We start from the raw sequence: 25,973 nt of genomic DNA, 5'->3' as shown, positions 1-25,973 counted from the left end.
GCGAGGCCTTTTAAGAAAATGCATGATCCCATTTATTTTTAAAGGAATACTCCGCTAAAAATCAAAGTTCAAACATTGAGGGAAGCTTCCAAAAAAGTGAGTTTTCTACATACATCTTCTTTACTAATTTTTGTTATTCTGCGCGGTTTCCGGCCAAATAAATAATAAAAAAAGGAGGATGATTTATGACTATCCATGAGTTTGTTAGTCTACTGTAGGAAATGTGGTTTTATGACTCCAGTAACCAATACTACCAAAGGCAATTAGCTTATTTTAGCAAATTCAGGCATGTTTACATACAGTATGTAGTCAATATGGTTTAATCAGGGTTTATTCATGACACCAAACCAAAATAAGTGAAAAATTAATCTATGAATAAATTAAATTTTGGGATCTGAGCATGTTTATGAATATAATTAACAAAAAACAAACCCTCATATATAAACTAATATGCAATGGTGTAAGGTATGAAATGGTTGAAAACAGAAGCATGGATGGACAAAATGGTGGCGGTTGTTCATTTTTCAGGGGTTTTGTTTCGACTTCGGTTCAGTTCGCCGCTATATGAAAGCTGACGGTTTAAAGTATTTCTTTTAAATCCTAGTTTGCTCTATTTTTGCTTTGACCTGTTGTCAAATGACCCAACAACGACGGTTTACTGGTTAGCTTAAGCTAATATTAGCCAAAGGGTTCAAACTGACGTCACCAAAATGAAACAAATTAAATACAGTCTGCAAAACATAAACTAAACTAAATTTTACATCAGATTTGAGTATTCTGGTGACTTTTCTTCACATTTCAAACAGCATTTTGTTGGGATATTTTAGATTTTACGTGTTTAGAGGTTAGAAAAACTGAAATTGCAGCCCGGTTGGTGAAAACTGCGTTGAAGATATCAACTTTTATTAGCAACAGCTACTTTTATAATACAAAATAATCATCAAATGTGGAAACAAACGGCAGTGAAAGTCTATCCAATATTGCATGAAAGCAGTTTTTTGCAATTCAGTATATTTTGGCTTCCTTCTGGGAATGAATAAAGTTTCCATCTTTATTTAATGTTTAAAACATGAATTGCAAAAAAGGGAATAACTGAAATGAAAAGGTAGACGTGTGAAATTGTTTCTTTATGAGCACGAAATGAAACCCGGAGGTTTGATGCATAAATGGGGAATATCTGTTAATTCCTTCCTTTAAAGATGGATCATAAACTATGTTTATAGAAAACCCTGCAGCACATTTTCCTCCTTTATGTGTTCCAGTTCTTAGGGGGGGAAAAATTAAACAAATGAGAAGGCAACACGAGGACACGATCCGGCCCAGAGCTGAAATACCACCCAGTTTATTCCCTTTGAGCCCAGATGCTTCACTTTTATCGCTTTCCGAACTTTATTTTATTACAGCTGCATAAATATTTATCAAAACTCAAGTCTTCCAACAAGAAGGCGCTGAAATATCTTCAGATTCAACGTCCAGTTGCAGTGATCTTTGATTTTCTGTGGAGTATTTCTTTAGCAGAAAGAAGAGATTTTGGTACAGTTTCCGTTAACCAGAAGGTTTACCAGTTAAGTGCATCATCATCATCATCATCATCACAAAATTAGTTTGAGATTATCACATTGTAGAAACAGTATGACCGACATAATATCTAACAGATGTCACCACTGACAAAATAAAACAGAACCAAAAGGAGAATGGGTTTATATTCGAGGGGAATCGAGTCCGGTGGACCCTTCGCACTTTTCACGCTAACGCTACAGAGCCCCCCTTCCTCAATGTTCCTCCACTATGTCATGGAGGGGGGGAGGTAGAAGCTATACGTGGGGGAGGGTCACCAGCTCTCCGTCCACCTCGAACTCCTCACCGCCATCGGGGGAGAAGAGGTACGTCGGCGGTTTCCATGGAGACTCCTCCAAACAGGAAGGGTAAAGTTTCCCTACGGCGCAGCGGAAGTCCTTCCCCAGATCCCAGAGGACGCGTTCAGACACAGGCTGCCGCAGGTACCAGCGGTCCAGCTCCGTGTCGTACTGGTAGATGGCGTACTTGGCGCGCTCGTTCATGTGGGTCTCCCTCATGAAGATGCAGAGCGAGTTGAGCAGCACCACGGCGCGCACGCACGGGTCCGAGTAGCGCTTGGCCGGGATGTTGGCGGCCAGGCGCCACTCGTTCTTGTTGACGTCGTAGATCTCCACGGTGACCGAGGAGCCGTCGATGGTGCTGGTCGGCATGCGGATGCCGGAGTTGCTGACCACGTGGAGGCCGCCGATGTAAAAGATGAGGTCGCCGAAGGCAGCGGCAGAGGCGAAGCAGCGGCTGGTTTTGCGCATGGCCATCTCCACCCAGGCGTCGGCGCGGGGGAAGTAGCAGTACATCAGGTCGTGCGTCATCACGTAGATGCAGTCGTGAGCCACCACCGAGGTGCTCCAGTTCCAGGCAAAGGGAAGTGGGCTCATCATAGTCCACTCGTCCTTCTCGCAGTCATAGCGCTCCACCGTGCGCTTGTTCAGCTCCCCGCCCACGTTGTCGCCGCCGATTGCATAAATGTAGCCGTCGCAGTAGACCAGCGACGGCTTGATGCGGGCGCACAGCATGGGGGTCTTCGGCACCCAGGCGTTCTGCTGCGCATCCAACCAGAAGAAGCTGTCGACCGAGCGGAACACGGCCTGTAGCTTCCCACTTCTGCCATGGTTGGCTATTGAGTTTTTGAGGGGGATCTGACCGCCGGCGATGTAGACGTCATTGTCGGGGGTAACAAGGGTCCCGACTTTCTGCAGGTCTCCCGGCGGGTTACACAGCTTGTACACCTTCTCCGCCTGCGGGCTGTAACACACTATCGTCGTAGGCGTGGACGTCGACGTGACGTAGCTCTCGCCTTGCGTCTCCGACATGGCCTCCATGAAGATCAGCATTTCCTCCTTGGTCATGCCCAGACGAGGCTTGAAGAACTTGGGCATGGACTTGTAGAGGCCCTGCACCACCACCGACTTATCGTTGGGCGGCAGACCCTGGAACCAGGCGCGCTGGGTCACCTCCGACAGCGCGTCGATGCGGATCTGGCTCAGCACGGAGGACAGGTGCTGCGAGCGTGCCTCCATGTTGAACTCTAACCACAACATGGCCGCCTCACGCACCGTCTCCTCTTTCTCCACGTTGAGGTTGTCACTGCTCAGGATGTCAATGAGCAGCTCATGGGAGAGCTGCAGGAAGGCCTCCTGTCGGTAAACTCTGGGGAACTTGTGCTCCACCATGCGCTTGGCGCTCTGCTTTAGCTCGCTGCAGCTGAAGAGGTCGCCGATGCTCAGCATGCGGACGCAGTTCTCAGCGTTGATCTTCTTCACCAGGTAGTCTCTGCACTGCAGCAAGACGTCTTCCACCTGAACGAGACAAACGCATCACAAATCTGTCCAATAAGGTTACATTACACACCCACCGCAAAAACACAAAATCTTACTGAGTATTGTTGGTTTAGTTTCTTGTGTAAATATTTTGAAATAAGATAAAACTAACATACAGATAACCTTTCAGCAGGAGCTTGTTTTATGTCAGTAATTCCTTAGTATTGATGAGAAAGAACTAGTACCATTGACAGATTATTTCACTTAAAACATGGGAAAATGTCTTGTTAAAGTAAAATCATTTGCCAATGGAACTAGTACTTCATTAATATTGGTAAGATACTGTTTTTTGCAGTGCAAGATATTTAATACAAAAAACAATAATTATCACTATATGAAACACTGAAACGTGGTAAGTTTTTTTTCAGCCATATCGTTCAGACTACAAACCAGGTAAAAGTAAAACGACACAAAACTTTTTATAGCTCAAAATCTGGACAGTTTCTTCTTAATTCGTCTTCCTCAAGCGCATAAGACTTAATGTAGAACATTGATGAACATTAACATCCAGAACTAAACTGGATTTAGCTCTGGATTTTCTCTTTATTGGTAACATTTATGAATAATTCCCTCTGGGGTTCCTCAAGGTTGAGTAATCAGTCCCTCGTTGATTATTTTGTTACATGACAGCCAAATTATGGAGTGTTCAAGTTTGTGTTTGTACCTCAACGAAATACTAAGATACTTCAGCGAGGGACTGCGAGACGTACCTGTAGGAAGCAGGCGGTCTCGTAGAGCGGCTCCACCGTGCTGTCGCTGATGGCCAGGTGGCCCGTGTAGGCGTAGGCGATGATGATCTTCAGCGTGGCGGGGTCCACGTTCCTCAGGTGGACGTGGGTCTGCTTGCTCTCGCTGAGGCCGCTCATGAACATCGCTCTGCAGTGGAAACACCAGCAGTGAGCAGTGGTGGGCAACATGGACTTATTATAATAGCATCACAAAATATTGTGATAAAATAACAATAAAAGTGACAGTAAGAACCATTTCTTTCTTCTTTTTTAGGTAACTGTGTAACTGAGTGCAGGGCACACAAATGCTGCTCTTGAAAAACATTCTCATTTGCAATACATTTCTTCAGGACACAAGTCACAGAAAAAGTGTGATTTGTTTTACTAAACTGCACAAAATCACTAAAAACCCAGGGAAAAAAATACAGCCTGTCCAAAAGAACAAAAAACATAAGACCTGGGTAGACAGGTGGTTGAGGATGCACCTCTTTCGATGAAACAATAAGTTGTGCTAATAGCACTTAGCATTCGTCGAGACTCATTGGTGGAACGGAGAGTGTAGCGCAACTCAAATAATTATCCGTCTGGTACCCAGTGCGCTAAATAGTGCAGCACAATTTAACAAAGCTTCAAGGCAGGTAATTCACCTCTAGGAATTTTAATAATAGAAGGACTAGAATCAGCCACATTTCTACATAACTGCATCAAATTTTACCTGAAGATTTTTCTGATCTTTACTGCCCTCTCTTGGTCATTTTTCTCATATATGTCAAATTAAGTCACAATAAAGTGCAAGAAAATGAGAGACTGGACCAAGTCAGAACAGATGTTTCTGTTTGGGTCTACAAACTGGGTCATTTGGCTGTTTCACAACCCAACGTTGTTCTTTTAAAAACACACAGAGCCTCTTAATGACGGTCTGGAAGCTCGCCAACGCTCCCAGCCGGAGCCTGGGTACCTGGAAGTGGCCGCTGCTGGAGTCCAAACACCGCCGCGCTGCCTGTGTTATTCTACACCAGCGTCCACACGGCGAGTTACGTAACCCTAACAACCAGGAAACTACTGAGCCTCGGCAGTTTAAAGAAAAACAGCACCTTTCCCAACTACTGGGATGTTTTTGAAGCGAAAGATTCAGCTCTATAACCACTGAAATAATGATTTAGAATTATAAAGGAATGTCAGGATTCACCATCTCCTTTAACATTTCTCACAGAAAACAGAAGCATTTTCTGATTTTAGGGGATTCCTGATGCAACTGGTGCACTAACCAAAGCATCTGTGATCAGGTCAAAGAAGAAAATCTATTCCTGATCAGCTATTTTTATCTCAGCTGTGATGTAATCTGGCAACTTTAGCATGTCTGAAACCTATAAATTAGCAAGTTAGCTTCTTCATTTTTATTTTTTGTTGATTTCACAAGTTGCTTTTACCAAAGGAATCCGTCAGAAGCCAGATTAAAACCCAGAATGAGGGATGGACTGGTTGCCATAGAGACAGCTGACGATGTGAGAGATTAAAGGACAAAATAATGGACAGACTGAGGGACAGATGGAAGGACAAACAGACTGGATGACAAATGGACGGATGGACAGATGGAGACAGATGGATTGATGGTTGAACTTCAACGGATGGATGGACGGACAGTTGGATAAAATGATGAATGAATGGATGAACAGCAGGATGAAGCATTTCCTCCATGTTGAAAGTGAATCCAGCTGTAAATCCGGAATCAAAAATCATTTTCCAGACTTCCTCACCAGAATGCCGCCATATTGAAACCCCAGCAGCCAATCAAAAGGCTCCCGCTGCTCCTCGTCCTCCTCAGGATGAAGAGCAGATAGACCTGCTGCTGGGTTAAAACCATCCGCTTTCTGGTGGGAAGCATGATGTCAACCAGCTGCTGAATGATTGTTCATTTCATTCAGAGAACAGACTCATCTGGAAAACATTTCTGCCTCCAAACTGAACATTTAAGGTTCACCTTTACCAACAGATTAAATAATAATCCAGAAAAACATCAACACACAACTCAAATTATCAGGGATTTCATCGCTTTTTGTTACCAAAATGTAAAAAGAAGAAGAAGAAGAAGAAATGTGCTTTTTGAACAATACAGTGGAGGTTTTTTTTTGGGTGTGTTGGCGTCAGCAGGGGCTAAACCTGCCAGGCTGTATTACGCAACCCTGCGGAATTACCCCTTTTACCCCCTCCATCTCTTAACAAGAGCTACGTGACCAGACTCTCCCTCCCTCCGCCTCCGCTCTGCGGTCCGGCTGCTCCCCCTGAAGCCAGGCGTGGAGGATGGAGAGGAAGCAGGAGGAGTTCGGCGGAAACGCAGCGACACCTCCGCACCCCGAGGGGGAAACACTCTGTTCGCACCAGACAGGCAACGCGTGGTGGAGGGGGCATGATGCAGCAGATTTCCAGACGAAACGTACAGACTGCTGCATCTCATTATGCAGCAGCATTGCATTATGCAACGCTAAGTGCATGAAAGAGGGAAACGTCTGGTAGCAATTACTTCATTTTTTCCCCTGAATCTACCAGGAACTGGTTGGAGAACAAGAGCTGGAACTCTGGTTCTGCAGCCAAAGCGCGGCCTGGGGGCTCATTGGTGGACCTTGACATGATTTTGTTCGGATCAGGAGCTCAAGTCGACAGTAGCTGTGTTTCCAATTTACCCAGAACTTTGTTGATATTCATATAAAGTTGAAAACCGCCCCACAATTTAGAAACTGCCGTCTTTCCATTAAAGTGGTAAGCAGTATTTTGTGTTTTCCAGGCACAAAGCGCCATTTTATTGCATAAAGTAACTGTGACCTTCAGTTGTTCAGCTGATTTAGAGCCTTGAAATTGGGCATCTGTCTCTTTAAAAACTCCTGCTCTTTCTAAAACTCACGCTTCAGCAAGTCATCACAACATGGATCCATTATTAACCTTTTAACAAAGCTTTTACAATGAGCTCAGCAGTTCTACCAGGTGTTTGCTAATTGCAGCTGGCTAGTCTGAAGGAGCTGAGTGGGGGAGGGCTGCTGTGTGAGGTGGAAATTTGTCAGCTTGGAAACTCCAGCTTAGAGGAGGAGCTGCGGCTGGAAGGCGGAGCTAGATCCACCCAGGCGTTTTGCACAGCTGCATGGATGCCATATTGTGACATTCCTGTATTAAAGTATCCAATCTGTATGATAATGCTCAATCACCTCTGTTGTTTTGAGAAACTGTTTTTTTGTTGTTATTTTGGTTTATTCAACTCTTTTGTTTGTTTTTCATTTCTCCAACTTTGAGTAGTTGTAGCCCCTAAACTGAGCTTATAGTTTTATGTTACGGTCATGTAAAAATTATAAATAAACTTTTTCAGATTGATTTTCAAAGTGGATAATCTCCATAAAAATATTGTGATTTCCCCCAGAAATCTGGCTAAGTGCTGTGGTAGGGCAGTGGGGAAGTTCATCATTTGCCCCACTGTGTTTTAGTGTTAAAAAATGTCAAGTTGACAGAAGATTTTGTAAATAAAACATCAACAACAAAGAAAATACAGAAGTGGACAAAATAAAACTACTGTTTCTGTAGGCCTGTCACAGAAACAAACTTTTCTGCATGATAAATTGTCCCAGAACTTATTGCGATAAATGATAAATATTTTTCTTTTCAAGTAATATGGTAATGGCATAATAACACAAAATCGCATTCTGAAAGATCAACAAACTTTAAATTACAAAGAATATGTAACACTGGATCTGGAAGACATTTTAAATATTAAAAATAAATAAAGAAAACAACAGGAAAAAAAAGACAGTTTCAAAAACGCTTAGCCTGGCAGGAGCAAGTAAAGCCTGGTGGCCCACCAGGTTGACAATACTCTGGAGGAAACCCTGGTAACAGCTAAACAAAGCAGCCTGCTCACCTGAAATAGGAGCTACACGTGGCCAGAACCATCTTGTGACACGGGAACTCCGCGTCCTCCACCAGCAACACCACATCCGTCAGAAGCTTCTGCTCGTAGAAGAACTTGAGCTGCTCCAGCAGCGAGATGGCGTAGTCCGTGTTGACCGGCCTGCGCTCACTCAGACCCGACATGGTTGCATCCCAGGAATCGCGCCCCAGCTTTGAAAACTCGCGTGGCCGGCAGAACCGGACTCAAACCAACCAGGAGAAATTTGAAAAGGGGAAATTTATTCTCTGGTCCTCCACACCTCCACTGGGAACAGGTGGAGGTGTCAGATGGTGGCGGCGGTGCGGGGTGGGGCGGTATCAGGAGTCCACAGGAAGTGGGGGATGCAGGGTGAGGATGGGGTTTCCCCTCCGAGGGTCAGCGGTCATCGGACGTCATGCGGAGAGGCACGGAGGGCGATCGGAGGTAGAGAGGGCAACTCTGCCGCGGCGCCGTCACATCAAGGGCAACTGGAAAACAACAGTGTTTTTTTATTTTGATCAGGAATTTTTATTATTAAAATTAATACACTGTAAAAACACAAAATCTTACCAAGTACGCTTGGTCTATTTTCTAGTGCAAATATCCCACTACATTTAAAATAAGACAAAGTAACTTATAAGTAACTTTTCAGCAAGATATAGAAGCTCATTGTAAGTCAATAATTTCTTAAAATTTATGAAAAACTGCTTGTTCCACTGGTTTCATTTACATTTCATTCATAACATGGGAAAAATGACTGATTATAAATTAAAATCATCTGCCAATGGAACAAGTACAATTTTAAGGACTTAAAACCAGCTCCTTTGTCTCGGACTACACTGGACTCTTTACTTCCTTTCCACATTTTGTTTTGTTTATGTTCACCTAATCCTAACACTTGCATTTGATTTATTTATATCACAATAAAAAAAAAGAATAAAAAGGAGGCATGCAAGCAAAAATATACAACTTTCGCTTGTACACTGAAATAAAAGGTAAGGTAATTTTATTTATATAGCACATTTTCAGTAAAGGCAATTCAAAGTTCTTAAAGAGGAAGTTGGCAGGTTTTTTTACACCAGGTGGGAAGATGGAGTCGTCCAATACCAAACATTTTGTCCTGGCGAAATTGCCTCTAAATAAAATCTCTGACATTATTTTATTCCTTTGATTTCTTGGTTTAAAAAAAATACAATAAATTTATACCAGATCCTATTTCTCCCCCACTTTCTTTTCTAGACAGAAATTACAAATGACAGAAAATAGTTTCAAAACGTGACTTATCTCAATCATCCCTTTTGTGAGTTATACAATGAAATATTAGAGCCAGGCTACAAAATTATTTGTTTAATTACAAGAATATAGTCACAATAATAGCAAAATAAAAACAATTTTACCAGAAAAAATGTCTTAAAATTATGAGGGAAAAGTCTTGGATAATCATTTTTTGTGTTGAGTTCTCATAAAATGACCTAATAAAGAAAATAAGTTAATAAATACCAGAAAACTGTGAAATTGGTATTGGCCACAAAAAGCATGATGGTGCAACTCCATGTGTTTTCCATAGTTTATATTCTTTCTTGCGGTTTTAAAAACTATTGTTGGGCTTCAGTTTGAAAATTGCAGTTCATAAATCAAACATAAAATGATGTCAAAAGCAGCATAAACATTTTATATTTAATACAAATCAATTTTGCCCAAATTTGAACAAATTTCTAACTATTCTGGTTTTCATCCTAATCTCTAATATGGAATCACATAAAGAATATTGTTCTCACAAATTACAAAGAGTGTTTTCAAGAATCTGGCTTTAATATGACACAACTTAGTGCAGGTTTTGCTCATCTAATTATTACAGGTTTTTAAGCAATCCTATCCAAGTTTATTTCAAACAAAACATCATGCTCTAATACCATTCCTAAGCAAAATCAAGGTTTCATATTATAATCTTCATTAAAATTGTTCGAAATGATGCAGCTGCCAAGGTCAGCGTCACTCCCAGCTAACTAGCCGGTTTATTTTGATCTAGAGGCTGACATTTTGCGAATCTGTCCCGTTAACATGTTCTGTTAGCCCAAAGCTAATTAGCTACATTAGCACGTTATCGCCATAGGAACAACCCGTTTGAGAGGCTTCATTCTGGCCTGAACAAAACAAAAAGACGTGATCAGATTGGCCCTCGCTTTATAGCGGAGTTTCTGGTTGTCTGAGAGGAAAATAAAACAATCAGAACTGAACCAGCGGCTCTAGCCTGATTCACAGCATGTTAGCATTAGCATGGTAGCTTTAGCTTTCCCCACTCTGCACAGTTCCGGCCCAGTTTAACGGGGCACCCGCTGGGGCACGCTGTTAGCGAGGAAGGAGTCAGATGCCACCATTCAGCTCTGCTGTTGTGACAGAAGATTCTGGTGTCAAAAAACACGAAAGGGAAATCAGACAGCATCAGCTAAGCTAATAACGGCCAGAGCTACACATCGCCTCTTCCGTAATACATCTCCGACAAGGAGAAGAATACTGCATGCCTTACTTTGATCGTCGGCGAGCGCCACTCACTGAACCGTCCTGATGTTTTTCCGTCGGTATGAAGAGTAAACTGGAACCCTGAGGCCGAAAGGAGACGATAAAGACTGTTATGAGTCGGCGCCGAGCAGCGGACAAACCTCTTAGTGCATCAAAGGCGCCTCTACAGAGCAGAGGCCAACTGAGGATACTGCACTCAAACCCAGTGACCTGCCCTGTTGGAAGGAGAAATAGCGCCCTCTGCTGGACAGACAATAACATAACAACGGTAGAATGGAGACATGGCGCCCTCTGCTGGATAGATTGTGATACCACAGTAGTGAAAGAGTCAAAAGCTCTTCATGATAAGAAATAGTTTTTTTAAGCTGGACTTCTTCTACAACAAACAATTTGAATTTTAAAAATAAATCTTAAGTGTACAAAAATACACATTGCGTCATAATTATACGCATAGAAAATAATTTAAGTAGATAAATATTGAAAATCTATTTGCCTGTGTTAAAATTGACTCAAAAAACGAAGCATTAACATCTATTAAAAATTCATCAAATTTAAGGTAGATCAAGTACACACAAAAAAAGTATTATTATTGACAATTAAAAAGTAACATAATGTTTTAAGGTGGTGGAAATTTTAAAGAAAAAATAGAAAAATAGAAGAAGATACATTAAAATATCTTGAATAGCCTTCCAAAGTTAAACAAACCAAGTATCTACATTAAATGAATTTAAATTTAGTGTTTTTATTATATATTTACGCAACAATTTTATATTTTAACTTACTTATTTTAACATAAGGCTCCCGGTTGACTCCGAAGGCAACGTTCCTGACGGGTCGCAAGCTGTTTGCTATATAACTAATTGGCTGCAGCAGTTCGGCTTTTACTCAGTAGAAATGACGTTTGGGCTTCATAGAGCGACACTTTTCTACTTCTGTTCAAACAGAAATCGTTAAAGTAACTTATTTATTTTTCTGAAACTTGGGGATGTTTATTAATTTTTCATTCCTGGGTGTTTTATTTCCGACAGTCAGCGAGATCGTGAACGAAAATGGAAGGTAAGTCGTTTTTATTTTCAACTTTAAAATTAAGTTCAACTAATGTGTGGTTTGAAGCTATTTGAATCCGTCCTGTAGATCCAAGCAAACAGCCTCCCCCCTTTGGCAGTGGAGCTCAGAGAAGTTCCCATCCCAGACCTTACTTCTTCGTCCAGCCACCTTCTCAGCAGTATTATCTCTACCCTCCCTGGCAGCTTACCAACCCATACAGCCACTTCGGACTGCCTGCAGGTATTCAGCCATTCACACATGTAGCTCATACATTTACATGGTAAATCTCAGAGCATTTTTCTCAAAATCTGTTTATAGGTTTTAACTATGGCCGCCCCAGCCTGCATCCGTACCCCTATATGCCTTACCCTGGCTTTGTTTTACCACATGCCCCATTATATCCTGTAGATTACAGGCGGATGTTTGAACCTAGATTCCAAGCACCGGCTTGGGGAGATATACCTCGTCAACAGTACCATCCACAACCTCCGGGGCGTCGTGAGACCGCTTGTTCTGGGGCTCAAACCGACCCTAGCGATGCCATAAACAAGATAATCGAGTGCTTGGATAAAATCCGAGCCACAGAGCTTCAGAGCACCAACCGAGAGCTGGACTCTGGCGTTGGTTCTCAATCCTCGGGTATCTTTTCTCCTGTAGAAGAAAAAGCTGAAAAGCAGGGTCACCCACTGCTGTCAGAGCCAAATCATGGCTCTTTGGAGTCTCCCGGTGTGACTTCAAGTGATTCCACTGTTTATGATGGCGAGTCCAGTCAAGTTATTTTGGACCATTTGAGCCCGGAGGGAGGCTGGACAGGAAGACTGGAGGAAGAGCTGCCTATTGACAGCTCTTCAGTTCATGAAGAATGTCTCCATCAGTTGGCACCAGACAAACATTTTGTCTCGCATGAGACGGAGGTCCCAGATATTCAATCAAATATCTCGGTGACTGACTCAAGTGTTCCAATTTGTGATGCTGAGAAGGACCACAAATCTTCACTTCCCTCCAGTTCGCTGGTCTTAACAGAGGCTAAAGTCTCAAAGGTAGAAGATTCAATGACTTCCTGCGATCAAACCAAACCCGATGAAGGCTACCAGATCATCAAGCTACCGTTTGATGGTGTTTTTGCTCCTGGAGCTGTGCAGCTCTCATCCCCAGCAGCGCCTTACTATTACAACTACCTCCCCATGCAGACTACACACGAGCGCATGAGTGTCCTCAGTCCATCTTTGGATGAACTGTCTTCCAGAGATGAAATGTTCTCTACAGATCTGGACGACACGGATCTCTTCCCAAAGCACATGTACACCGGGAGGAGACTTTCGGCAGTCATTGGAGGATCTCCTCCAGCGGCAGACGATGAAGAGGACTCATGGTCGCCAAAGTCGAAGAGGGTTGTGTGTGCTTGTTGTGGGAAAAACTTGGAAAAGGGAACAAGCAGGAGCAAAATCCATAGCTCCAAAGTGTATCATGATGAAGCTGGAGACTCTGAAGAGGAGGGTGCATACAGGAGAGGGTGCGAGCAGCCAATTAGAGTGGTTGTCAGGAAGCATTCTGCACCAAGGAAAACCCAAACTATCCAGAGACATTCAGCTAAACCTTGGTATAACAAAGGCCAGTACAAAGAGCTGCCAGATGCCATGAAACAGGTGGAGAGTCATGAGGCCTGTCAGCAGGAGGTTGCTGAAGCAGAAACCGAGGAGTTGGACAGCAGGGAGCTGCAGTGTAGAACATGTCTGGGTAAGTCCTGAATTGTGTGTTTTTTTTTTAACATTCAGGAGAAACTGCTGTGACCCATAAATCTGTTCACAGATGGACTCTGCAGAGCAGATGTGACCACGGCAGGCCAAGGCCGATGGCCGGCTGGAGAAGCAATTCCCCGTAGAAGACATGCCACCCCTCTGCAACGACAAGGTAACGTTTAGCTCATCCAAGTTGTCAGTTTCTTTAGTTTTTTTTCAACTAAACAATCTTTGCCTGACCAATGGTTTAATTTCCTTTTTCATGTTGACGTCCTTCATGCTGGTTTCATTAGAGAACTTGAGGTTTATGTTGAATCTGAAAGAACTATCATGTTTAAAAGTAAGATGCATGGGACTGAGCACACATTCCCGAGGGACTGATTTACTTAGTTTGATGGGATGTGCTGTTTTACTTTGTATTTTGTAGGTATTTTAGTCAGTTTTTTTTAGCGGTAATAAGGACCTTCTTAATTCTCTGTTGAATTTTCTCTTAACCCAACTATGTAGAAATGAGCCCTCAGTGGAAAGTGATGTATCACAGGCCTAGAGATGATGATCATGAAGGTGAAGAAGAGGTGCTTCCATTAAGTTGGCAAAGAGGTATTTTTATTTGAGCAGGGGTTTATCTTTTGGTCATTATGTGAATGTAAAATGTTAATTTGTTTTTCAGACTCCACAGTGAGAGGAGAACCAAGATGTTGACGTTTTCCTTGACTGAGTTTTGAACAAAACACATTGAACTGTAGGTGGCAATCATTCCAAATGAACAATAGTCTTAACATCTATTTACATGTTTACCACTTTTTGTTTTTACAGGTCCCCCCTAAAGGTGTAAAGGTTGAGGGATAATGGAGCACCAGGTGTAATGCACTGCACAACAAGCATAGTTGTAAAAAAGGACAAAAAAAAAATCTGCAGTGATGCTGCCTTTCACCAAAGATAACATGATCTCACAAATGGGCTAAAAGGTTGTTGAAGATGCCACTGTTTGGGGTCAGTCCAATAAAATATAAATATTTAAACTTGTTGTGGGGCTTTTGTTCTAAACCAGCCACCATGGCTTGCTCTTTTTAAATGTGAAATCCTAAAGGAGTAGAACTATTAATGGCCTGAAATAGATTTGTTTCTCCACATGGGTAGCTTGAATTTTGTAGTTATAATGTGAAAAAGTGTTATTGGTGTGAACTGATTACCTCATTTCCAAAAGTAATCAGTTGCCCAATGGATGCAGTAAGGAAAACTTCTAATAAACAGGCAATTTTTTAGTATAATTTGATCAAGTGGGATTTTTCTATTACTAGCTATCCTGACAGTGTCTATGCTAGCAGCTATGCTATGCTAGCAGCAACTCCAAAACTCATCTCTGCAAATATATAGATGAAAATATTTGTTCTTCAAACTAAGACAGTTTTGACTATTTGAAGTTCTGCTCCTGAAAACAGTAATTTTTATGCACCCTGTTCTTAGTTTGGGCATCAGCACAGCAGGGGGTTATCAACCTGTGGTTCTGTTGAGGGGTTGAGGAAGTCCAGGTTGCTTTGATAGCTGCCTTCAGGTCACCTTATTGGTTGTGGTGTCATCTTCCTCTTGACAATACTCCATTGATTCTCTGGTTCTGGTCAGACCAGCATGCTGGTGAATCACCCACAGTACCACGGTGGTAACTGGACCAGCTTTTGGTACCTTTGGCTCTGTGGGTTGGTACCAAGTTCTCCTGGCAAATGAATCGGCATTTCCATAAAGCTTGTGGGCAGAAGTAACACAGAAATACTCTAAATGTCCTGGTAGATGTTTGCATTGACTGGACTTCAGAAAACCCAGTGGACCAGAACCAGCAGATGACATGGAGAAACCAATCATTGGAGACTACACTCTGGACTTCAAGCAACATGGATTCTGTATTTCTCCACTCTTCCACTAAACTCTGAGACCTTTACTTCCAAATAAAACACTAACTTTACCTTTAGCTGAAAACTTTGGACCATAGAGTAATAGTCCAGTTCTGGTTCTCCTGTAGCACAGTGGCTCTTATGCCTCAGTCTACTCTTTGAAGTGATTCTCTGTTGTTGTTGCACCATTTTCTAGCATATGTTTTCCTTCCAATCAACTTTCTATGACTATGCCTGTGAACATCCAACTTCTTCAGGACGTCTACAATATGTTACGCTTCAGAGAAATCCTGAATTTGAGGTTTTCATTATCTGTAAGTCATAACCAAAAGTACAGGAAATCTATACAATATATGGGTTTCTCTTTCTGAAGTAATTAAAAGTTATTTAACTGGACACTCGCCAACATATTCTAAATATAAAACACAATTTATTTACATCTTCCAACATTTGAGATGCTGAGTATATTTGTGGTTAAATGTGTTATTTTAGATCTTCTAGTCAGAGAAAATATCTGAGTTTTGAAAGTTGTATTACTAAAACCAACAGTTTGAACATCCTCCCCTGTCTAAATCTGAATCTTTGAGCTAACAGAGGCAGAGGAAAAGGTTGTCATAGTGATACAGATCCAATTTTGATTGATTTGACAAGTTATTAGTCATACCACAGAAGAAGAATAGCATCATTAGGAGGATTTTCATCATCTAGAAGAGTAACCAAGAGTTTTCACAGAAAATTAAAGAATTGAATATGTTGATTCTTAAAGAACAATTCAAGTTCTTGGAAAAGGTAGAAACCTTTTTCCAAGAACTTGGAAAAAGGTTTTCCAAGTTCTTGGAACTCATCTGCAGTTGAGTTTTAGAACAAGTTGTTTTATTCTACAAAGTTTAGGATTAAACAGAAAGATTCCATATAACATTACAAACTGTTTTTTAAAAATAATTATATGCAGAGTTGGGTAGTAACTAGTTACCTTTTTTATTTACTTTTAGGAGTATTTTTATTATGTTGCATTACTTATCTTAAGTAAAATTTTGGGATTTTCTTCCCACTGAATGACAAATAATCACGTTTTAACTAAAAAACTCACCAGACACAGACACACCTGCAGTTTTTGTTAAAGTTTTATAAGTTTTTTTATTGAAAGAAACTGATTTGGAACAAAATTTGTCTTGCCTCATTTCATTTATTTCTGTTACTTATATATATTGTCATTTTGCTCCTCAAAATACCAACATTTCCACTTAACTTTATATTTTAGTCTGTCTGATGATGTAATTTTAAAATATTAAATAATTGATCATTTCATCACTTGAGTAATTTCTTGTATGGCTACTTTTAACTTTTACCTGAATAATGTTAAGTAGTGCTACTTTTATTTGTGTACATTTTTGGGTATTTTACTCACCTCTGATTGTCCAAAGAGAAACAGATTCTATCAGAGATGTTTAAAAATCAAAAGGATTTGTAAGGCTTTGTGTGTCATTAGACCCAATCGGATTCTTAATTTGGATCACAGCTGTTTTCCGGTTCCACACCCACCTGTTCGGAATAAGGCTCTGTGATTGGTTCACACAGCAGCTCATTAAGCTGTAATTGGACGAACATCACCTGGAGCGGAAGCTTCTCTGCAGCTTGTGTGTTTGGTTTCCACTTGAAAGCATAAAGGAAAGCTCACCCGGTTTCTCTGTGGATGTTTTCTTCTCCTTTGCATGTAGGTGCAACTTTATCCCCAGGAAATAATCTTAACTCCTAAGTGATACGTGTCTCTCTTTGTTCAGATATGGAAGCAGCCACGCCTAACTTGCAGCATTCCTTCGGGCTGCGCCCTAGAGGTCCAAACTTGAACCCGAAGCTGGGCCCAGAGCCGGCCGCTCCTGGTCCGCCTCGTCCGGAGGAGCAGCACCATAAGCCGTTCTTCTACATCCAGCCTTCGCAGCAGTACCTGCCGATGCAGAGTCTGCAGTGGCCGGTAGCCATGCCTATGCCCTACAACCCGTACTACGGCTACCCTGGCTTAGGTGAGTGAGATTCTCTGACTCGGGCTAATGGATTATTAATATTTTTGTCGCAAAAAGTGGGTTTGTACTTTCGGAGACACCTAGGGGCGCTCCGGTAAAGGGGGCGCCAAAGAGATGGCAGAAAAAAATCAATTCTAGTCGGCATTTTCTGTATTCAACATTCAGAGTTGGGTAGTAACTAGTTACGTTTTCTTGAGTAACTTTTTTGAGAAAGTACTTTTAGGTGTATCTTTACTACGATATACTTTTTATTTTTACTTGAGACTAATTTTATTATGAAATATTTCTTCACTTGAGTAAAATTTACAGATTTTTCTATCCACTGAATGGAAAACAAACGTGTTTTAACCAAAAACTCGGCAGAAACGGTGAGTTTCTGGAGTTAAACACCTGCAAGTGTTAACAAAAACAGCTTTTGTTAAAGTTAAAGTTTTTTTGTTAAAAAAAAAATGAAATTTTAAATAAACTGATTTGGAAAAAATGCTTTTCCCTGATTTTATTTTTGTTACAAATGTGAATTGTCATTTTTGTCCTTTAAAATACCAAAATTTCCACTTGACTTTATATTTTGGTTAGTCCGATGTAATTGTTAAATAATTGATCATTTGATCAGTTAGTCAGTACCCGAGTAGACTTTTAACATTTTTACTCGTACTTGAGTAACTTCTTGGATGGCTACATTTTACTTTCACTTGAGTAAAAATATGTTGAAGTAGTGCAATTTTTGAGCCCTCTGCCCACCTCTGTCAACACCTGTGCCCATAATTTGTCCGTATTCACCTCAGAAAGTAACTAGTCGCTACCCAGTTTTCATATGTCGACCTGCTTTCACTGATAGTTTGTTTGAGGTCCATTTACCTTAATAGAAAACAAGGATAGGTAGGTAAAAACAAATGTATCAAATTAAATAGTTTAATTTAAATAACAAACAATGCATAAATGAATTGACATTTTGAGAGACTTGGGATAAAACTAGCTCAAAATGTTAACTTTAGTCCAGTATTGCAAGATTTTCTCAACTTCTATGGAAGTTTTCCATGTTTGTCACCACGTCACTGCCCTCTGGTGGCCAAAATATATAGTGCAGGTCAGGAAAAACTGGTGTCTGGTTTGAGGTGCTGGGCAGGTACTGGCGTTACTTGGAAATTGTTAATCTCTTCAAAAGTTTTCTTTTCCATCTACAGAGATGTCAAATTAAAGACTTCATGGTTGAAAATGTGAATAAAAAATCTCAGATAAAGCTGTAAAACTTAGGTTTTGCACCATTGCGTCGTTTCAAATGTACAGTTGTACTACTGTTGGTACTAGCTTTCTAGTCTTCCCTCCCCAGCCTTGGTCTTGTGTTTAGATGCCCAGAGTACCACATGTATTATAATCTGTCATTATTCTCTACAAGTGTGACTAGCAGGATGATATATTTTCCTTTTTACCAAAGTTAAATATCTCTGTTTTGTTGTGGTCAAGGGCTTGGCCTGCCAATGATGCCCCACTATCAGCCGAACCCCTACATGGAGCCGCCTGGCTTTGTTGTTCCCCACACCCACCTCCATCTGATGGACTACAGACGCATGCTGAACCCCCAGTACTACCACACCATGGCCTATCACGCCCGCAGGTTTCGCTACCAACACAACTCTGCGTCGAAACAAATGACCAGCTCTGAGGTTCAAACTGAGCCGCTTCTCTCAGTTCATAGGACCAGCACCCCAAGGTCCAGCGGCGACTCCACTGACAACGCCACTACTGATCAGCTCCAGTCACCGTCTTTCACCGTACAAACAGAGGAATCCCCTTCAGAGCGCCAAGAGAAGGTGCCCTCTTCCACCACGGGGATACCATCAAACAGCACCTTTGTGATTCAGACTGAGGAGGTGACTATTGAATGTTGCGCCACACCAGTGGGACTCCAACTGCTCCACGCTCAAGAGGCTGCGGAAATGTCCCACAGCTTTCCCCAGGATCTGGTTCAGTGTAGCTCTCCTACCCAAAGTGCTATCCTGCAGGATGAGGGTCTCGACCTTCAAGCAGACCAGTCTGAGCAGGAGCTCAATGTTTGTCCAGACATCCTGTTAGTTGGAAAGCCAAACACTGGGGACAAGAGCCTTTCTCTAGAGGATCCCATGAACCGAATGGATCCTGTGTCTGTAAACGAATCTGAAGAGACTTCAACTGATGAAGACTTGAGTGTGACCTCAAAAAGCTTTCACCTCAAAGTTGTTCAGGTGCCATTTGATCCAACGTATTTGGATGAACTGAGGAAGATTGAGTCCACAGTCTGGTCAGCTGAGGAATCGTTCATGACTTCCCCTGTCCAAAACGCCTTCATGAAGGCTTCCAATAAAACACTGAATGCTTCAACTGAGGAGTTGGTAATGTCGACACAGGAGGTTCCTACTGAGGAAATCCCTGAAACAGAGATGCCTGTACTAGCAAAGGTTGAACTAGAGGAAACTGTCCCCACTGTAGAGATGTCTGAAGCAAATATCCACCCTGTTACAGATGCTTCTCCACTGCCTGAGCTAACAAACACAGCAGAGGAACCTCTTTCAACCAATATCCTTCTACCAGATAATTCCCCTCTGGAATCGGACAGAGAACATCACCAGCCTTGAAACTACGATTGACCAGGATCATCAGGACACCTCCTTTGAATCTTTGCCTGCGTACCTTCCCTCTACCAGCTGGATTTCAGACTTTAATCATAGCCATCACTGCAATAATATCCCACTAGCTCCTATGAAGCAGAACAAACCAAGGAATCTCCATAGTCTGGATGTGTCTAAAAGGAGAAGAAAGCTTAACATGGATTACAAAGAACAACCTAATGTTCGGAAACCAAAAGAGAGGTACAAACCCAAAGGCAAGGTGGATCGACAAAGTCTTTCTGACCATGAATGTTGCCTCAGCAGAAATTTCAACGAGAACATGTTGAGCTCTCGCTGGTCCAACAATGAGCGACTCTGTACCAGATGTACGGCAAAACGTAGGATCACAACATCTCCAAGTTCGGCGTGTGAAGGCCGAAGCTTGAAAAGGAAAGCCGTTCCTTTCCAGCAATGGAACGATGTCCTTTTACCGACATGTGAAGCCTGCAAATCTCACACAAAGAGGCAACTCATGAGAAAAGATTCCAGTCCGGATCTTTGTTCTCCCCATTATGGTCACGACACAGAGTGTGACTCTTCTGGGAACAGTTCATGTCGGACGGGACAGGACTTCAAGAGGCCGCTGGCACCGAGGCAGATGGCAACTGAAAGTCCTATGACAATCCACACAAGGCTGAGACAGAGCAACTGCTCGCATGACGATCTGCAGGATCAGTCGGTCGGCTGGGAAAGACTCCACCGATGTCCGCATGGGAACACGATCCAAGAGATTGACGAGAACTGTGACGCACCAGTTTCCCACAAGGAAAAATGGAGTAACCTGGACCAGATGTACCTGATGCACAGACGGCAAACTGGTAAGCCAACGACCAACAAATCATAGGGCTACATTTATTTCATGAGTGTCATTGGTCATGGAGACTCAAAGAGTCTTAAACTAGTATCAGTTGAAGATTTTGCTATCTCCTTTCATGGAGCCATTTGTTTCAGTTCAGTGTTTAAAGCAGTTTTAAGAAGAACAGCAGCGGCTAACGTCTGACCTCACTGTTTTCCAGAAGAGAGGTCGTGGAGAGATGCAACGCTCAACACTTACAATGGCCGCTTCTTGAAGGAAGCCACCTCACAACACTTTATTAGTCACAAGAAAACACAACCACAATCACAAGGTTTGCTTTTGATGTTTCACTTTACCGTTTAAAAAACAAACCATAGTCTCTATATCCCTTACAGTCAGGCGTATTAGACTTGGAAAGCTGTACTGAACTAAAACAAACACAGATGTTAATGGAAAAGGTGTAAAGGCTAAAATCAAGCAGTTGTCACAATTGGTTTTTCCACTGTCTAGTTTGATCAATATCTATATGAAGCTAATTGGTAAAAATCTGAACTGGCAACAAAAAGCTTCTTGATCAGGTCAAGATTTAAAAGCTGATTGTCAAAACTTGAAGCCATGTTCTTTTAGTTGTATATCTTTGTTTGTAAACTTGGCATAAAAGATAAAGAAGCTGTTGCATTACTTTTCATCTAAGAATAGGAGAAAAAAGTAGCTAAAAATGGATTTAACTTGGATTAGATGCATCTCCAGACTCATTTATAGATTATTCTTTTATATATGTATTTTATATCTAGTCATATTTAAATTATTTGCAATAACGTTCTTATGCATATATATAATACATGTTATATTTGTATTAATGTCTACACATTAATGGTTGTGGTAGCTTTTCAACTTCCATAAAGTATATTTTACTCTATTTAAAGCATTTACTTTGAAAAAGGACACTTGTTCAAGTAATGTAGTCCAGCTAATTTATTTCCTTATTTGTGAGAAGCATATGGTCTAAGTTTTATTGTCTCAATTTTAACACTTTTTCCCGTCTTTTCTTCAGGAATCTGCACCAAAGAAACGAGATGCTGATTTGCACCAGAGCACAACTTAAAGTACAGCCACTGTTTGTTTTAATGATCAGCACTTAAATTAAGTCTTTTACACTTTATTTGGATATGTAAATGATCACAATGTTCACTATTTATTCATATTGAAATAAACACAAATTTAATAGTTTTTGCAAACATCTTGAGTTTTTGTTCCTGAATTTGTCCACCAGAGGGAGCTGTTCCCATTCAGAAAACCATGAATCCCTTAATCGGATGAATAAACGTCTCTATTTCACTGATTTTTAGAATAACTAGGAAACTAAACTAGAAAGCATAATTTGTCAGCTGTGAATTTCTTTTTAGTTTAAACCTCTGCAGAAGTGGGCAGAGTTGACAGAAATTGCATTTGAGGAAGAGAAGTGCTTTAAACAAAGTTTGGTGTAGTGAAAGTACAAGCATATTACTTAAATAGTTAAGTCTAAGTAATTACTACCCACCTCTGACACATTTACTCCAGATGTTTAAACGAAAGGTCTTCTGTCGATGCCATTCTGTGAATTCCTGATGTCCTCTTGTGGTCAAACCTACAACATTTTGACAACTTCAGCATTCTGGATCAACTGCAATGGTTTTTTGTTTTGCCCTAAAGGCAGAAGCTGTGAAGACAGTTGCAGTGTTCAATGCAACTAAATATAAAGGCAATGGATGAGTTTCTCTAGATCTTACTAAAGCATTAGTCCTTTTAATCCTGCAGGCGATGCAAGGCCGACTTTATAACTATCTCTATGTGGCTGTGAAGGTTCAGGTTTGAGTCGATCACACCCAGATGTTGGTTGGGCCTGCTTGTTTTTCTTGTGGATTTTCATTTTTTAATTTAATTGTTCACATTCAGTGCCACATTAAAAGGAACATTTTTTGAAATTGTTTTAAGTTTATTGATGATTCCGAATGTTTTCATTATTATGCAACTTACTTGAAAATGGTCTCAATGCAAAATAACAGTTTATATTTATCGCAGTAACTTCTGGGACAATTTGTTCAGAAGAAATGCCGTTGTGACTGATCGAATCGTCCATCTTGATTTTGGAAATGTCTTACAAATTCTGTCCAAAGTAAAAGTTTAGAAACCAGTTTTGTTTTTCTGTTTTAGAGTAAATTTGGGTAAAAGTCTGTACTTCAGATACTCCCACTGGTTGTTGGTCCATCTTCATCACCACATTTTTTATTCAGCTTTCTAATTTGATTTTACAGTACTATAACCTTTTCAAACCTCTTACCTAAAATGAGACTAATATTAGACAGATGTGGTCCCACCTTTACTCAGACCTTAACGAATGACAAGTTGCTAAAATAAACATATTGTTGCCCTTTTAATGATTAGGTCAGCAAAAATGACGAGAACACAAGTTTTTAATGACGTTTGGGGCAAAGGCTTTTTGCCTCTGGGCTGAATTAGTTAAACAAAGAAATAATGTTACCAGCAATTTTTCTTATGAAGCTGCTAAAGTGGCTGTGGTGCATGTTATTGATAAAGCACAAACACTTCTCCCTGTGAGCTTAAATACACATTTATTAAATAAACAGTAAATCTCTCCGGAGCAGAACATTGGAGGCCGTGCAGCGCTGCACAACGCTGCAAGACGTTGTTCTGGATGAAGCATGTAATGTGTTATAATGGCTTCCTTCTGCAGGGGAGGTGAAACCAGAAGCCATGTTTCTGTCTGTTGGCTTGTGTTGGGAGTTGATGTGACTTTCAGGGCCTTGGACTAGGCCACCACTTACTCTGCTCACTCAATACATCCAGAGTGGATAGTAACTAGTTACGTTTACCTGAGTAACTTTTTTATTTTTGTTAGATTTTTACGAGTATTTGCTCTTTTTACTGTTCAGTGATTTTATTATGAAGTATTTCTACTTTTGAGTAACATTTCTGGATTCTCTACCCACTGAATGAAAAACAAACATGTTTTAACCAAAAATTCCTGAAAGAATCTGATTTGGAAACATTTTTCTTTTGCCTGATTTTATTTATTTTTTATATTATGATCATTTTCATCCTTAAAATATCAAATAAAATGTCCTTGCAATTATCTAATTTTTAAATATTGTTCAGTCACTCAGAACTTGAGACAAATACTCTTTTACTCAGGAGTAATTTCTTGGATATCTAATATTTGAGTAATTTTATCATAAAATTTTGACGGCAGAAAAAATTATTTCTAGTTGGCATTTTCTGTATTTAACCTCCAGCGTTCAGTAGTAACTAGTTACATTTACTTGAGTATCTTTTTTTGAGAAAATGTACGTTTAGGAGTATTTTTACTGCGCTGTACTTGTTACTTTTACTTGAGTAATTTTATCATGAAGTATTTCTACTCTTGAGTAGAAATTTGGGGATTTTCTGCCCACTGAAAGAAAAACAAACATGTTTTAACCAAAAATTCACCAGAGACACACACCTGCAGTTTCTGTTAAAATTTCAGAAGTTATTTTTATTGAAAATTTAAAAAAAAAACCTTTTCTTTTCATATTTTGTTATTTGAATTATTGTCATTTTTGTCCTTAAAATACTAAAATTTCCACTTAATTTGATATCTTATGATGTATTTCTTTAATATTAAATGGTTGGTTATTTAATCAGTCACTCTGAACTTGAGTAGACTTTTTACCAAACACTTCTTTATTCTTGAGTAATTTCTTAGATGTCTTTTTATTTCTACTTGAGTAAAAGTACCTTGAAGTAGTGCTACACTTACTTGAGTACAATCTTTGGCTACTTCGCCCATCTCTACTTTACTTTCTTCTCGGTGTGCTTTGTTTGAAGCGGAGACAGTGGAGAGGTTTTGGATTTTACAGAAAGCTGCTCTTTAGTGGTTTGCGGTTATCAGCGAGGAATGGTTCTTGGAAGCCAGACGGGATTAGAAAAGCTGGATCGGTGGAGCGCATCGCATGATTTCCCTCCAGATCTGCCCGTTTCAGGGATCGGATCTAAAGCCCAGAGTGGTTGGTCTCACAGCTCATATCTCAGACTTGTTTCATTCCGCTGCTCCATCTTTATGACGTCTGCATTATGGGTAAATGTGACGGACTGATTGGCTCTCAGGGATTTACAGTAGGATGTGATGGCGGCTGGTGAGGTTGTGTTATAAAGCTTAAAAAGGCCCAGGATTCACATTTTGCACTATAAAAATTCAGATTAAAAACGCAAATACTCCAAAATATTTGATTCATTCAAAAAATATGTAATTAATTTACAGTGGTGCAGTTGGTATTACTGTTGCCTTGCAGCAAGAAGGTTCTGGGTTCGATTCCCGGCCCGGGGTCTTTCTGCATGGAGTCTGCATGTTCGCCCTGTGCCTGGTGGGATCCATCCGGGTTCTCTGGTCCAAAAACATGACTGTTAGGTTAATTGGTCTCTCTAAATTCTCCCTAGGTGTGTGTGTGTGTGTGCATGGTTGTGTGTCTTGTCTGTCTCTGTGTTGCCCTGCGACCGACTGGCGACCTGTCCAGGTGACCCCGCCTCTCGCCCAGAACGTTAGCTGGAGAGGCAGCAGCTCCTCCTGACCCCACTGGGGACAAGGTGTTAGAAGATGGATGAATGGATAATTACAAAATGGCTAACAACCTAAGTTAGCAAAATAAATATCTCAAGCGCATCTAAAAAACTTTGCTTCTAATGTTTATTCTTTACACATCTCAATTTAAAATCCAGTTAAAATGCTTTCAAATATTTCTGCAGCATCATCAACCCGAACGTTGAAATTAATCAGACTGATTAGTTTAGCTCAATTCTGTGAGCCTGAAGAATCATTTCTCCCGTTAGCGCTAGACTTTTGTGTTTGTTTTGTTTGTATTTACCCAGAATGCCCTGTCCTGTAGTCCACTTCTTGTATTTGGAGTGTTATGCGGTCCACTTGGCATTCACATATTCATTCAAACAGCAGAGTTGATTTTAATCCAGTCAGAGGTTTGTAGGAGGCCCAGAGTTCACTTTTTTTGGTTCAGTTAGCGTTCACACCTCCTCAAACAAACCCAACTTTCTGGGTCAACAGACTCGTTTGATTAGAGCTGCAGTATGTAACTATTATAAAAATATATATTTTTTAACATATTTGTTCAAATTGTTTTTATTTTGTGACGACCAGCTAGAGCCAGGAAGCGGAGTTTAGCTTCTCCCTGTCAGCATAGCCTGTCTTGGATGCTAAAGCTACTTAGCATGGCCACCAATGATGATGGAAAA

At 40.8% G+C, this 25,973-nt stretch overlaps 3 protein-coding genes across 3 annotated transcripts; 2 read left to right on the top strand and 1 right to left on the bottom strand.

Moving 5' to 3' along the window:
- Positions 1 to 1,469: 1,469 nt before the first annotated feature.
- kbtbd2 (kelch repeat and BTB domain containing 2) lies at positions 1,470 to 10,756 on the bottom strand. The gene is made up of 4 exons (XM_005810769.2): positions 10,561 to 10,756; positions 8,025 to 8,521; positions 4,106 to 4,271; positions 1,470 to 3,374 (listed from the first exon to the last, which is right to left on the bottom strand). Exons 2-4 carry the CDS (start codon positions 8,195 to 8,197, stop codon positions 1,815 to 1,817), a joined length of 1,899 nt encoding a protein of 632 aa, XP_005810826.1. The 5' UTR covers positions 8,198 to 8,521; positions 10,561 to 10,756; the 3' UTR covers positions 1,470 to 1,814.
- A 701-nt stretch (positions 10,757 to 11,457) lies between these two features.
- Positions 11,458 to 14,361, top strand: LOC102231718. Its single transcript, XM_023326606.1, has 7 exons — positions 11,458 to 11,609; positions 11,688 to 11,840; positions 11,919 to 13,337; positions 13,410 to 13,511; positions 13,847 to 13,939; positions 14,010 to 14,081; positions 14,156 to 14,361. Exons 1-6 carry the CDS (start codon positions 11,603 to 11,605, stop codon positions 14,039 to 14,041), a joined length of 1,806 nt encoding a protein of 601 aa, XP_023182374.1. The 5' UTR covers positions 11,458 to 11,602; the 3' UTR covers positions 14,042 to 14,081; positions 14,156 to 14,361.
- A 2,524-nt stretch (positions 14,362 to 16,885) lies between these two features.
- Positions 16,886 to 21,928, top strand: LOC111606248. Its single transcript, XM_023326602.1, has 5 exons — positions 16,886 to 16,942; positions 17,010 to 17,249; positions 18,714 to 20,712; positions 20,911 to 21,021; positions 21,745 to 21,928. Exons 2-3 carry the CDS (start codon positions 17,012 to 17,014, stop codon positions 19,859 to 19,861), a joined length of 1,386 nt encoding a protein of 461 aa, XP_023182370.1. The 5' UTR covers positions 16,886 to 16,942; positions 17,010 to 17,011; the 3' UTR covers positions 19,862 to 20,712; positions 20,911 to 21,021; positions 21,745 to 21,928.
- Positions 21,929 to 25,973: the final 4,045 nt, after the last annotated feature.

This window comes from Xiphophorus maculatus, chromosome 21 (assembly GCF_002775205.1).
Source record: "Xiphophorus maculatus strain JP 163 A chromosome 21, X_maculatus-5.0-male, whole genome shotgun sequence".
Classification (NCBI taxonomy): Eukaryota; Metazoa; Chordata; class Actinopteri; order Cyprinodontiformes; family Poeciliidae; genus Xiphophorus; species Xiphophorus maculatus.
The sequence above is the reverse complement of the archived record's forward strand: the minus strand, read 5'-3'. Positions and strand labels throughout refer to the sequence as shown.